Below are 14,408 nucleotides of genomic sequence, written 5' to 3'. Positions count from 1 at the left end.
ACAAACCACTTGAATACATGGAAATGACCTCTCGTAACAATCCCCTACTTCCACATTAGATTTGCTCAGAGGGTGATACTCTAGAAACAAAGGCCTCTGTTTAGCTCGAGCAGGAAATACTTCCCTAATAAGAACATTCTTATCCCTGATTAGCTGCGGAGATGAAAAGAGAGAGACTTTGGTCTGCTTCAGGCAGGGGTCCTCCGCTAAAGAGCCAACAATGAGAGTTTTTTAAGGTTTTAATATAGACAAGAAAAGGCTACGGAACATCATGCAGACTCCTTTACATGTGGCTTTTTTAATCAAGTATGTATGCCTTCTTATGAACTAAGCTGGTAGATAACAGAGCTGTGATTTATCTTCAACTCAGAGAAGGTAAGACATTTATTGTAATATGTATTATATAAGAAGTTAAAGGGGACACATCATGCTCATTTTCAGGTTCATACTTGTATTTTGGGTTTCTAATAGAACATGTTTACATGCTTTAATGTTAAAAAAAAATGTTCATACTGTCTGTCTGAATATACCTGTATTCGCCCTCTGTCTGAAACGCTCTGTTTTAGTGCCTGTCTCTTTAAGACCCCTTCCTGAAAAAGCCCAATCTGCTCTAATTGGCTTGCGAGAAAAATATGGTTGCGCCTTTGCAAAGGTAGTTCTCAAACATATGCTGCGTCTTAATTTGCATACTTCCGTACTTACACTTGCTATCTTGAGTGCATAAGTGTGTTCACACTGAGAAGTATGGCAAAATGCAGCACTGATTTTTAACTTAAATTACCTACTGGTTGATGGATGTATTGGTTGATTGATTTGATATGAAGATGGATGTTCTCGTTTTATCTTTTATTGGAGAATTAAACCCAGAGTTTGGCTGGACTTTGTAAAACTCAGACCATTAGCCAAGGTGCTGCCATCACTCAACAAGCTATCCTAATGAATAAGCACCGACCCTGCACCTGATATTAAAGAGGGAAGTGAGTGACAATCTGCAGTACTGAGAGAGAAAGAAATAAACTCCCAAGGGCCTTATCAAAATGCAAAAAGCAGAGGAAACAACACAAAACAATAATCAAGAAATACAGATTTGCAAGGCCATAACAACCTGATGGTTTGAAGATAACAGTTTCCTGGTCTGAACTACCTCTGGACACGGTTAGATAACAGGTGATTGTTTTATATTTGATCGCACATTCAATCACAAAAGTTACTGCAGAGTTGAGTTCAGCAGCTTCCATATTTGTTGATTCTTAAGAAGTATTGTGGCACAGAGAGAAAGAGGCTCCAGACAGAGCTGAGAGATCAAGAGGTTCAGCGCTCACTCACAAACAGAAACACAGCCTGGCTTTCATGCCGAGAACTTGGACCGGGGATGTTGACGGTAACGGTGGGAAGCTCTCCGGGAAATCTGCTTTGATCGCTCCTTCAAAAAATATATATTTAAATTGAAAGTATAGAAAACGATGCGGCGAACTGACAGTGAAGTTTAGAGTTTAGCTCACACTTCTCTGTTGGAATTGTTTCCACCCGAGGGAGGAAAAGGAATCATGTTCACTTGGTTTGTGTGCAGGGAGGCGACAATAAGATCGGGGAAGAGTGGTTAACATTAATTGACAATATTAGTTTACTGAAAAACCTGTTTTGTATAATTTCCTGTGCTAAAATGCAGAGATGAAAAGAGTACTAGAATACACAAGTAAAAGTAAAATTACTACTAATTAAGTAGAATGTCCAAAATGTCCTCACTTCATCATTTTATCCTGTTAGACATTTGTGAAATTGGCATAATTGGCATAAGAAATCTTTAAAGTTGTAAGACGAAAACACGGACAACTCCCAGACCGGACAACGCCGTGGTAGCGACCTGTCAATCACAAGGTAGCTCCGCCCTAAAGCATCCCCTGCTTTATGGTCTATTTGACTCTAAATTGGACCATAATTTACTAAATGAACATCATGCTGTATTGAAGAAGACTTGAAACTAGCGATTGAGACCATAAACTCATGTTTACAATGTTTACTGAGGTAATAAATCTAGTGAGAAGTAGGGTCCTTTTCTCATAGACTTCTATACAATCAGACTTCTTTTTGCAACCAGAGGAGTCGCCCCCTGCTGGCTATTAGAAAGAATGCAAGTTAAAGGCACTTCAGCATTGGCTTCACTTTTTCAGACCACTGGTTACGTCCACTAAAAGTTCTTGTTTTTGCCACCGACAAGCTCAGATTGTTATTTTAAGTGTCTTAACAACATTATGGAAAGGAAAACCCTACAGAGAAATAAAACATGTGTCTTACCTTCTACTTGATCCGGTCTGTTTGTTATTGTGTCCAAGTCCAAGAAGAAGTGAAATCTGAATATCCGTATACTTCGGCTCAAGGGCGGCCATCTAATTCCAAGAGCTCATCCACATTGTCGAAATCATCTAAATATTCAGCCACGACACTGAAAATAACCAGTGGACAACTCAGCGTCTCTGTCCCAGTATAACCAGTCCAATACGCTTCTCTGTCCCACTGCGCTCCTCAAAGTTTTCAAACATTTCTTTGAGCTGAAGGAGGTCTCTTTAGTCAGAACAGGCCTCTCTCTAACAGCAGACATTTTTGACTAACAATGGCTCTGTTCAATTCAAGTGTTCCAGGTGAGAGTGACAGTGAGTAAACATGCACCAGGTAACCTGAAACATCCAGCAGCTAAATGGAATCCAGCCATCATTCATTTATTATTTACACCTGGTGCTTTTCCTACTGCTTTTCCTACTGTTCTGCTGTTTAGGCCTCACTGAAGGTAAGAGCTCCTCGGTGAACGCAGAGCCGTGAGACACACACTGTTACAGCCTCTGTCTGCTCTCATATGAAGGCTCATCTGTCGCCATATCATGCCATATGCCGGTTTTACGCACGACGCAGTGTGTTCCTGGCGCATACCTGGGAATAACGTCATGTAGTCTCGCGCGTCTTGCTGACTATCTCATATTTGCAGCTCATTCAGGGAACACAGGGAGAGAGGGAGGAGGTGAAGACAGCAGGGCAGCAGGCAGTAACAAAGTCTGCTGCTGCATTCAATAGAGAGAACTCTGATTGCTCTATAAGATATACAGTAGGGGAGACCGGGGATGGTTTAAAGTGATGGGAAATCCGGCTCTTTTTAGTGAGCCAGATCATTTGGCTCAGCTCACCAAGAAGAGCCGGCTCTTTCGGCTCCCAAACGGCTCTTCGTTTTACTACTTCTGCCTTTTATAATTCAGCCAAATTTAGCGCAGTTTTAACCTATGATTACTATGTGTGCACATGTATCACTTAAATTATTCAATATAATTATACTAAACCTTATAATTTCCAGAATACCATAATTTTACATGCTGCTTCGTTTCCGACTGTCACTCATCTTGTCTGCTATTCGCGCACCGCACTCCTCTCTCTCTTTCTCTCCTCCTCTCCCTCCTGCTCTGTACCTGTACACCGTCAGCGCAGTCACAGTCAGTGCATGGAGTGCCCGTGCGGCGGAGAAGATCATCCTATCATTCGGCCTTGAATTAATATTTTTTTTAAAAACGGCTCTCGGACGGGAGCCGGCTCCCATTGTTCACTTAAAAGGGCCGGCTCTTTGAAGATTGCCGGATGATCCGGGTACTTTATCACTCGGCAGTCGAGCCATTTTGGCATCATGCGCCACTGAGCAACTCATAGGAATGAACGGGGGCTGCCTCCAACGCTGTATCCAGTTCTTTTTATACATCCATGCTGTGCACCTGTTGGTGACGCACAAACTTGGGTGCGTTTGATTTGGGTCACTCAGCGTGCCGGATGGTGCATCAACAATAGATCACTGCTTAATTATGCAAACTTTTTTGCAAACAACTTTTTCGTGTGACTTAGTACAATTTATGATAAAAAAAAATACACTTTTTTACAGTTATGAGAGTAAATGCAATACCGCTGCTAAAATGACAACTGTGATCAACTCTAATGACAGAAAGTATGGACAACAGCTACCAGCCTCCACACGAAGAACCTCCAGCTCGTTCCTTTCTCGTCAGAGGTGTTGGGCTTTTCACCGGGGACATGCATCTCTGTGGACAGTGGGTGAAAAGTAGGTGATGAGCTTATAGAATTTCACATGGGTTCAGTTTAAGCCTTTTTTTTTGTAATTTAGACGATGAGAAATCAAAAACACTACGCTTCAATGACAGGACAGGCTGTGGTAATCCAGCTGCTGGACTGGATTTTCCGAGGGGTGGCCCAGGTCATGTTCGTCAACAACCCTCTCAGTGGGCTCCTCATCACGGCCGGCCTCTTCCTGCAGAACCCTTGGTGGGCTCTGAACGGTCTGCTGGGTACCTTTGTCTCCACTGGGTCCGCCATATTGCTGGGACAAAACAGGTTAGATAGCATCTCCTTATCTGACTTCATCTTTAAAAAAAACTTCCTGCCATTAAGCCATTATCCACTTCTATTCCCTGGGGCTACACTTGCTTTAGCTCTCACACTGAGCTATTTTCATTCTGTTTCTTGTTTAAGTGTGTTTTGCACATCTGTCACATTCACTGCAGGGAGGCCATATCAGCGGGTTTATATGGCTACAATGGAACGTTGGTCGGCATACTGATGGCTGTTTTCTCCGCCAGAGGAAGCTGGTACTGGTGGCTGTTATTGCCAAATATGTTCATGTCCATGTTGTGGTAAGTGTTCCCTTGAAATGCATTTGATTGCACACACTTTACCACCTGGGCTGAAATGACAACTGACTAATTAAAGGAACAGTGTGTAGCATTTTGGGGGATCTGTTGGCAGAAATGGAACATAATATTAACAAGTATGTTTTCTTTGTTGTATATAATCAGCAAAAAATATGAGTCGTTGTTTTTGTTACCTTAGAATGAGTCGTTTATATCTACACACGGAGCCGGCAGCCATGTTTCTACAGTAGCCCAGAACGGACAAACCAAACACTGGCTCTAGATAGGGACATTCGCGTTTTCACGTTTTTGCGTCGGCCACCGTACTTCTCCTACACCAATCCGGTCTCACTCCCAACTCGTCAAATACCGTCGCTTGGTCATGTATCGGAGACCGATGCATGGGGAACCCCTCTTGCGTTACTTTTTGACAGACCAGGGACGGCGTGTCAATATACGCTTGTTACATGCATAGTATCCTTCAAAATAAACTTCTGTTTTCACAGGAAGTTAGGTTTAGGCAACACAACCACTTAGGTAGGGTTATGAAACAGTCAAAATAAGTTACTTTTAATAACTTAAATTACTTTTAGTTTCACACGCGACACGAACAGCGGTATCCTGGTTGAAAGTCGGCAGTATTTGACGAGTTAGGATTGTTGCAATCTGCAACCTCACTGTCGTCAGATCCTACACACTGCACCTTTTTTTTACGAGTTGGTTGAAAACGTCATTTCCGACTGACTCATTTTAAAACCAGAATCCTGAATTTCCAGACATTTTGTCTCGTAAAAAGACAATTTTTCCAGTAGAAATGGATCGTTTCATGAGCCATAAACTAGCTTATTAAGCTGCACAAGAGTTCAAGTTCTAAACATGATCAATCTAGGTGGGATCATAATGTCAGCATGTTACAGTTCTGCCTTTCCGCCCAATCAGTAATTCATTTCCTGCTTCTGTTCACAGCCCGGTGGTCTCAAGTGCTTTGTCCTCAGTTGCCAGTAAATGGGACGTGCCGATCTTCACCCTGCCTTTTAATATTTTGGTGTGTCTACATGTTGCAGCTACAGGAGCCAATCACCCTTACTTTCCAGCGGTACGGTACAGCCCTGCTATACAAACAAATGTGCACATACACAGTGATTAATGAAAATGTAACCTACTTTTTCTTCAATTTCAGGTGGACATGCGGCCAAATGACCATCTGCACCCTCCTAATGGCTCCATGGAAAGCCTCGATATCTCTCAAGTATAACAGGATTTTTTTTAATTTTTAAATCTACACACAATAAAGTAGCTATATTTCACTTATGTCATCATTTTTTAAATTGTTTAAAATGTAAGTAAATGGAGGTTTTCCATTTGCAGCTATTCCTGTCAGTGCCGGTTGGTGTTGGCCAGGTGTATGGCTGCGACAGTCCTTGGACAGGAGGTCTCATCCTTCTGGCCCTGCTGCTTTCCTCACCAACTATCTGTTTCCATGCCATGTGGGGCTCTGCTGCTGGCATGCTGTCTGGTAAAAAGATTCTCCCATTTGCATAGAAATACGCATAATGTGTCTGCTGAGGCTACAGCAGGAGCTGTGGCTCTTCAAAGGGCACCAGAATGAGTCATGTTTTCTCAAATAATGCTGTATAGTCTGTCTGTGTGTTGACTTTGAGTTTTCAAATCTGACACAATTGTTTGCTGTTAAATAATGAATCTCATGGTGAATATTGAGCTCGTCTCTGATGTGTGGTGGTGCAGGATTTGCTCTCGCAGCTCCTCACAAGGACATTTACTCGGGGCTGTGGGGATATAACAGCGCTCTTTCCTGCATTGCCATCGGAGGGGTCTTCTATGTCCTAACATGGCAAACCCATCTACTGGCTCTAATATGTGGTAAGATTGACCAACAGCATTATTACTGTCCTCCTTCAGGTAGCCGCACAGAAAATGCTTTTCATTAAAAAATTAGGGCTGTCAATCAATTAAAATATTTAATTGCGATTAATCGCATGATGGTCCATAGTTAATCGTGATTAATTGCAAATGAATCACATTTTTATCTGTTCAAAATGTACCTTAAAGGGAGATTTGTCAAGTATTTAATACTCTTATCAGCATGGGAGTGGGCAAATATGCCCAACAGGCAACAACAGCTGTCAGTGTGTCAGTGTGCTGACTTGTCTATGACTTGCCCCAAACTGCATGTGGTTATCATAAAGTGGGCGTGTCTGTAAAGGGGAGACTCGTGGGTACCCATAGAACCCATTTTCATTCACATATCTTGAGGTCAGAGGTCAAGGGACCCCTTTGAAAATGGCCATGCCAGTTTTTCCTCGCCAAAATTTAGCATAGGTTTGGGGCGTAATTTAGCCACCTTCCCGACTAGTACTAGAAGCTAGTATGACATGGTCGGTACCAACAAATTCCTGAGGTTTTTCTAGTTTCATATGATGCCAGGATCTTCACTCTAGCTTTATTATCACGCGTTATTATCATTAACTTTGAAATGTTTCCTTCCAGCACTTTTCTGCGCATACATGACTGCAGCGATCTCCAAACTGATGTCTGTGGTAAGTAAGAAACTTTCCTCGCAAGTCAAACTCTATAATCTGAACACCCAAATATCCCTCATATCATGTGTCACGCTCCCCCTCTCCTATGACATCCCCTTTCAGCTCGCATTACCGGCCTGCACGTGGCCTTTCTGCCTGTCCACTCTCATCTTCCTCCTCATTTCCACTGAGATCACAGCCATCTGCAGACTGCCTCTGTCTGCGGTCTCCTACCCCGAGGAGAACCGGCGCTACCGGAGACAATTAAAGGCCTCGGAGGAAGCTCAGCATAGTCAGCAGAGCAGTGGCCAAGAAGAGGCCATGCTGAAGGATGGAGGGCCAGTCGGTAGTGGATCATAGGGGGGCTGCAGTGGATCTGAGATGCTCTAACCTCTCCGAGTGTTAAATATAAGTATGTTTATATACAGTCTTGGTATTCTTATATAGAATGGCTGGCATTGTAGTGAGAAATATTTTCTAAATGGCAAACATTTTTTATGCAGTGTAGCTCTTCTAAACAGCAGAGGGCAGCACTTCCCAAGGAAACACTGACTTTTCATTGTACCTGTTTACAGTATCTTTACTGTTATGATGTTTCACAGTTTTTCTGTGATTGTGCTTTACAGTGCAATACTGCAACTGTGTTTTAAATGTAAATATACTATGTATAGCCTACTATTATACACTGTAAGAGCCATGTTGTATTATTTACAGTTTTTTGTATTTGATTCTCATTGCAGAAGTACATTGTGTTGTGCCATTGCAAATGTTTAATAAGCATTAGAAGGTAATTAGTCATGTCGTAGAATGGGCTTTAATGCATTTTATGTGTGTTTTGCCGTATTGAGACTTGTGCTCTTCCAGTCTAGTCCTGCTGTTGGACAGTTTGGACGTGTCCCTTTAAGTTTGATTAGTGCAAGTTGGGCTTCGATGGAGCAGGATGGGGAGCAACTGTTTTTCTGACCGCAGATTATAGACTGTATTTCAGTTATTTTCAGCAGAATTGGTCAGTGTTTGATAGTCCATCGTTGCATATGGATATAGTTTTGTTTATTTTTCCCGTTACAGAATAAACTACTTTTCGCTCACAATACGAGCCTCATAATTGGATAGCTGAACAAGGAGAGTGAGTATCTGCAGAAGGCACGTGGAAGCTGCACATGGTAGTCTACATGAGTCAGAACCCTTTACATCCTGCAAGAAGTGGCGAGGACGGTTCATAACAAGCTGCCACTGCTATACATTCACTAATAATGATTACTGCATGTTTAAACACAGGTTTACTGTATTTAATATATACGAATATTTTACTATATGCCATTTCATAAAAGAGGTATTAGTTTGAGTACAGTGAATAAAACAGCTATGTATTGTCAACAAATTTGTACAGATTAAATAAACGTAGTCACAAAAAACGCATTTAAGACAGTGGCTTTAAGGAATAACCACACATACACCAACATGAGCACATGTGCATCATTTAAATGCCATAAACTAGCAAAAACAAACATTAATCTCCATCCAAGGTGGTATGATAATGGGATTCATCTTGTGGTAGCTAAGCGGTAAAAATATAGAGGGACAATGTGAGAATGTGAGATGATCAGGGGGTTATGTTTAAATCAACAGGTATAGGGTAACAAATTAAAAGGACTGATATATGTAATGTATCTACTGTAATAAATGATAAAATGACCAAGATACTGTATGTCATCATAGATTAAGGAAACAAGCTAAATTGAAATACAGACAACAATGCTACAGCCAGTATGTTCTCCTTTAAAATTTCCATTACGGTCCGGAACGTCTGTTTTTGTTTTGGTCGGTTCGATCCTGTCCACTGCCCATTTCGACCATGGCCATATATGAAACAAATCGGCGTACAAACAGCCACGGAAGCAAGCTAACGAACTGGACCAACACAGATGACAACATTAGATTCTACCAGACCTAAAAAGCCTCAACACATCTCTCTGTGGTCCGTGTGCAGCTGGTTATCAAGGCAGCGAGTATTTGAGACACACAGCCGGTGAAGTGATTCTGACTACTGCTGGCCAGAGGTTGTGTCTAGAAGGTAACCCTCAAATTGTGAAAACTAGATTATTTTTTTAAAGCCTGAAAACAGAGCCGTAAGGAGGTGCAGAAGTCTAGTTTTCCCTACATTAAAATATGCTGAAAGGTTATTATGGAATTTTTGCCCAATGATGCCAAAAATCATTCTGCTTACCGCAGCTTTAATGTGGTCCCCAGGTAGATTACCTGGTTGCTATGGCACCAACTAATGGGGATCATTAATAAAATAAAATCAGATGTCAGCATAACATTAAAATTAGCAAAAGCAGTAATGTCACTAATTATAGCAGTAGTGGTAATAGCACAAGTAACTACAGTATCAGTTAAAAACAATGCAAGTAGTAACAAGATTAGTGGTTTCAGTAGTCGCATGTAAATCTAATACTGAGGAAATACACAGCACATTTGAATGTAGGAATGTGATTATGTATATCAGCTTTGTCTGCAATAATATACATTAAATGTAATGTAGTCTTGTGTTACAAAGCAGAGAGGAACAGTCTTTCCTCCTGTCTAAACAGCACAGTTATAGTGGTTGCTGTGAGTTGATATAAAATGCGGCGGAGCATCTCATCAGTGCAGACAGCGAGCTGTAGGGGAGGTTTCATAAAGTGCTCCCCCAGCAAAAACACTCTTTTTCTCTGCCAGCCCATAATCCATCACTGCTGTCTGCACTACAATCGGTCCGATCGTTTTCTCTTATCGTTTTCTCTTTACCTCTCCTTTGGTGCTTCTCCCTCGGTCTGACATGTTTTTAAAAACCCCTTTCTGCTTATCTACTTCTTCTTGCCCTGTCCTCAGATGCCCTCTGCTGCCATTATCTGTCCCCTGTCCTCATTTCCCCTTTTGAGGACAACCTTTCTGCTCTTTCCCCCTCAAGCAAGAAGATTTCTTTGTGAAAAGAAGCCACCAGCTGATATAAGGAGCTCTGTCTGGGTCTCTGTCTGCATCGTTCATGAGTAAACCTTTCTGGGTATTTATTGCCATCTGCCTGTCTGTGTATCTGGTGCACCAACATGGCTTCAGTCTAGCCGACGCCACACGTAAGAGACAGTCATACTCCCAGACATGTGTGGGTGTGCGGTACATCGGGGGAGAAGGTGCGAGACGAGGGCAGGGGGAGAAAGTGAAAATGAGAACATCTCATTTTCTTGGCTGGTGATAAAATATGACTTGTTATGACAGTTTCTTGAATGTCTAATGTGCATTTTTTCTCTCTCTCGCTCTGCATTTGAACCCACTAACTCCTCAAATCAAACCGTTTAATATTCTAAAAGTCATTACAGAGGGAAACTTTCCTCTGTATATTTTCTCTAATGCACCGCGCCTGTAGGTCAGAGTGACCTTAGTCAGTGGATTTCTCTGTGGCCTTTTACACAACGTTGATTCATCCGGCAACCTTTGAAGGACAGGATAAGTGCTGGCAGTGGGATGGTGTGAGATGAGGTTGGTGTCACTTCCCCCGTGTTCACAGCAGAGTGATTCACCTTCCAGAGTCCCCTGCAGGCAAGCAGCTCCTCTACTGCTCCCACAAAACATCACAGAGAAGAGAGAGACGGGGTTGAAACCTCAACACACGGTCACGTACAAGATGCAGAGAAAAGAAATAGCATCTGTGTCTCTGTACTGGCTGCTTGTCTGCTCCGGTGTCTGTCAGTTAAGGACAGCAAGTCTCACATAACAAGGTAGGCCAAAGTGTTTTATAAGTGTTGTTGAAAACGGTTCATTATCAACAGAATAACAACAGCATGAGTGGCACAAGAACAGGGTGAGAAGACCTAGAGTTTATACTAACAATATGGGGATGTCCAACCTCTGAATACAGACTATTTCAACCATTGCTAGTAAATTAAATCCCTTACTTTCACAAGTTCCGTTACTAAATGAGTGTACCAATGTGGGACTATGCCTATAAGAAAAAATAATGATTGTAGTTTTACTGCTATATTTAATGATGGCACATCAAACCACACATTATCCAAGTGAGAATAGCAGCTGTCATATTTAGATCTAGTTTCTCTGGGAGGCTCTATACAGCCAACGCGCTGTCATCCCAGCTCATCATATACTGACAATGCACTGAAGCACAGCGGCGCTTTGAGCTACGTGCTAAAGCATACTAACATGTTCACAATGACAACACTAATGTACACTATCGATGAAAAAACAGGGGATCACAAAAATCAGTATCCTCTGGGCTCCGTGAATATCTGCACCAAATTTCACGGCAATCACTCCAATAGTTGTTGGGATATTTCGGTCTGAGTGACAGACCGACACTGTCATCCCTAAAGTCATGCCACTCACAAGGCTAAAAATCCATATATTTAATACATAGGTCTGCTTGGAACTTCCTAAACTTCCTAAAATCATGGCTAAAGCTTGTCTCTTTCTGGAGGCTTTTCATTTATTTACTTATTTATATTTCTTTTAGTTGGCATGCATGCATCCATGTAGGTGAGTCTGCATGTATTTGATTTTGATTTGATAGGGACGATTCAATTTAACATAGTTCCAATGCAGGGCATGAAACTGATGAGTGACTGACTGAGAGTTTAGAGCTAGTTTTCAACTCTTGTCCCTAGTTGGGCTTTACATTGTAATTAACATATACAGCGTTCTATATGATAAAACCACAATACACTGCAAATATGGAAATACAATAAAATACATATCATACAATACACATAGTCTACCACAATGCACTACAGTATACACCAATACACCTTGGTTATTTACAGTACAATTTGTTAAAAATGGATACAGCTCTGTTTTTCTTTTAGCCAGCACTTTATATCTGGAATTAATCTGATTTCAATGTGTTCCAGAGTTGACAGCCCTTTATGGAGAAAGCTGATTGTCCAAATGTAGTTCTACGATGTGGTATTTTACAGTTGCCATTCACCATGCTCCTATAGTTTCTCTATTACTATCTTGTCTTTGGATATATCTGGGGGCAAAAAAGGCTCTGGGGCTGGACTGTTAACACATTTTAAAACTAATTTGAGGAAACGAAATTGAGTGGGTATGTAATGCCTGATTAATTTGAAACAATTAAGGTTGATCTTAACCGTTTTCATATCAAATCTGAGCTCCGGATCCAAAAGCACTAAAAAGTTGAATTCACTGACCTCCTTTATTTCTTCATTCAGTATCTTAATTTGAATGGATTTGTGTTTTCACACCTCCCTGTTGCTGTTGTATATATGGGCATAGTATGCATCGGGATAAGCAGACAATAAGGGGAATATCCTACTGACTTGTGTTCCATATTATTTTAAAAAAAGATTGCTCTTGCTCACTACCACAATTTATTGATCATACTAAAGTTTCGGTTCCTCTAACATTTTACACAATTCATACAACACTGATCTTAAATATATAATGTTCCGCCCACTCTGTGTGCACAGGTTTGGGACAATTATACTCTCAGTGATTGACAGCAACATGTATATAACCTGCCACATTATGTTCCACATAAAAGAAAAGAAAACATGTTTCTATGAAGCCCATAATGCTTTATAAATACACTTATAATGTGTTAAAGTCTGCCCATAGCACTGTATAATTATAGTTAAAAGCACTCATAAATATTCATTTGAGTATTAGCATAACCACCGATAATGTCAGCTGCACAGCGATAGTGGCTGTTCATTGCATCTACTACTGAGTATGTGAGAAGACCAAGCAACACCAAGAGAACAGTAGGCTGCATGTCAGCGGCCCACCATCTCGCCGCCTAACAATAACAGTGTCGGTGCTGCTCGCCACTTTAATTGGTATAATTTTCTCTGAGACTGACAGGCAACTTTGTAGATGTGTTTCTACGAGAGGGAGACAGCGTGAATGTGTGAAAATCAGGCCAAACACACAGACTGTTCCCGTGGGCAGGGAGAGAATGAGCGCTGTGAAAGAGGCTGTTGTGATTCACTCTCTAGCTCGCTCAATCTGTGAATAGTATGTAAGAGCTGCTATCTCCTGCATGACGCTCCGGGCTCAACATGTTCAAACCAAATTTGTCTGCCGTTTCCTGTAAGACGAAAGGAGAATCCCCAGGAAACTCCATCATCTATTGGATGTGTGAAGCATCACAGAGGAGGAAGCACACCATGTATGTACGCTCCCTGTGATGGCTACACTGCCGGCTGTAGATTCCACTCTGTGTCATAATCCTGGTAGTATGATCTCTAAATAGAAATATTTTTGACACTCCTTTTCAAGCGGCATTCAAGTAGATGACTTCATTTCATCAAAAGCGTGGCTTTCATGTGTAGTGATGAGTAGTCAATGTGGGTCTGTGAGATATTTTTAGATTTGTTTGATCACAGGAGCCCCGATAAAAAAGACTTTCCAAAATTTCTTCTCTTATCTTTACAAAGTGTCTTCCTCGTTAGGGACTGTACATAAATTATTAGGGGGGGAGGGGGGGTAAAAAAAAGGGGAGGGATTATGTAATTTTTCTTTGGCTGAAAGGAGGGTTTTCTGTTGGTTTTGGGAGCACTGGGAAGGGTCTATAGTTGTTGTTGTTTTTTTTACTTGCCCTAAATTATATCTTATTCCATCGTTTTCTTGTGAGTTTTACTGAAAAAAAGGCATCAAATTATTTAAGTCCAAAAAATGCGTTTTGTGTGCACCATGGACATCGTTCATGGTTATAACTACGAAACTTAATGCACTGTAATTCATATATATATATATATATAACTACGAAACGTAATGCACTGTAATTCATATGAATTACAGTGCATTACGTTTCGTAGTTATAACTATTACATGTATTTTTAAGGCCAACCATATAACTATATAACTATATATATATATATATATATATATTATATGAATAGATTACGTGGGATATATACATATGTATATATCCCACGTAATCTATTCATATATAATCCATGTAATCGTGAACCAGGAAGTTTAAAGAGCGACAAATGCCACGTAGGGAAGTGGTCGGGGTGGATGGGTGGGTCAAAAAATACCGGACTTTCCAGCCCATTCTCATTTCAAGGGCGTCAAATACTGAGGCTTTGTCATGGCCTTTGTCAATGTTCCACCGGCGGCGTTCCATTAACTATAATGTAAACCCATCCGCAGCAACAGTAAACGCTGCGAG

At 41.2% G+C, this 14,408-nt stretch overlaps 1 protein-coding gene across 3 annotated transcripts; it reads left to right on the top strand.

Moving 5' to 3' along the window:
• Positions 1-82: 82 nt before the first annotated feature.
• LOC141757180 (urea transporter 1-like) lies at positions 83-8,307 on the top strand. 3 transcript variants are annotated; one of them, XM_074617495.1, is made up of 10 exons: positions 83-375; positions 3,974-4,090; positions 4,191-4,380; positions 4,551-4,679; positions 5,643-5,772; positions 5,857-5,925; positions 6,045-6,192; positions 6,423-6,557; positions 7,185-7,234; positions 7,340-8,307. In XM_074617495.1, exons 2-10 carry the CDS (start codon positions 3,979-3,981, stop codon positions 7,574-7,576), a joined length of 1,200 nt encoding a protein of 399 aa, XP_074473596.1. In that variant the 5' UTR covers positions 83-375; positions 3,974-3,978; the 3' UTR covers positions 7,577-8,307. The 3 variants fall into 3 exon arrangements, with proteins under 3 accessions (XP_074473596.1, XP_074473595.1, XP_074473594.1); XM_074617494.1 differs by lacking the exon at positions 83-375 and adding an exon at positions 2,862-3,772; XM_074617493.1 differs by lacking the exon at positions 83-375 and having other exon boundaries at positions 3,967-4,090.
• Positions 8,308-14,408: the final 6,101 nt, after the last annotated feature.

The sequence above is a fragment of the Sebastes fasciatus genome, chromosome 19 (assembly GCF_043250625.1).
Source record: "Sebastes fasciatus isolate fSebFas1 chromosome 19, fSebFas1.pri, whole genome shotgun sequence".
In the NCBI taxonomy this organism is placed as follows: domain Eukaryota; kingdom Metazoa; phylum Chordata; class Actinopteri; order Perciformes; family Sebastidae; genus Sebastes; species Sebastes fasciatus.
This window is presented reverse-complemented; position numbering and strand designations above follow the sequence as displayed.

Excerpts from the sequence above, each read along its gene's own strand:
- LOC141757180 (XM_074617493.1), top strand. The coding sequence starts at position 3,967 with ATGACAGAAAGTATGGACAACAGCTACCAGCCTCCACACGAAGAACCT. Across the intron at positions 5,926-6,044 it reads AAAGCCTCGATATCTCTCAA|CTATTCCTGTCAGTGCCGGT; the intron begins GTATAACAGGAT and ends TTCCATTTGCAG. Across the intron at positions 6,193-6,422 it reads TGCTGCTGGCATGCTGTCTG|GATTTGCTCTCGCAGCTCCT; the intron begins GTAAAAAGATTC and ends GTGGTGGTGCAG.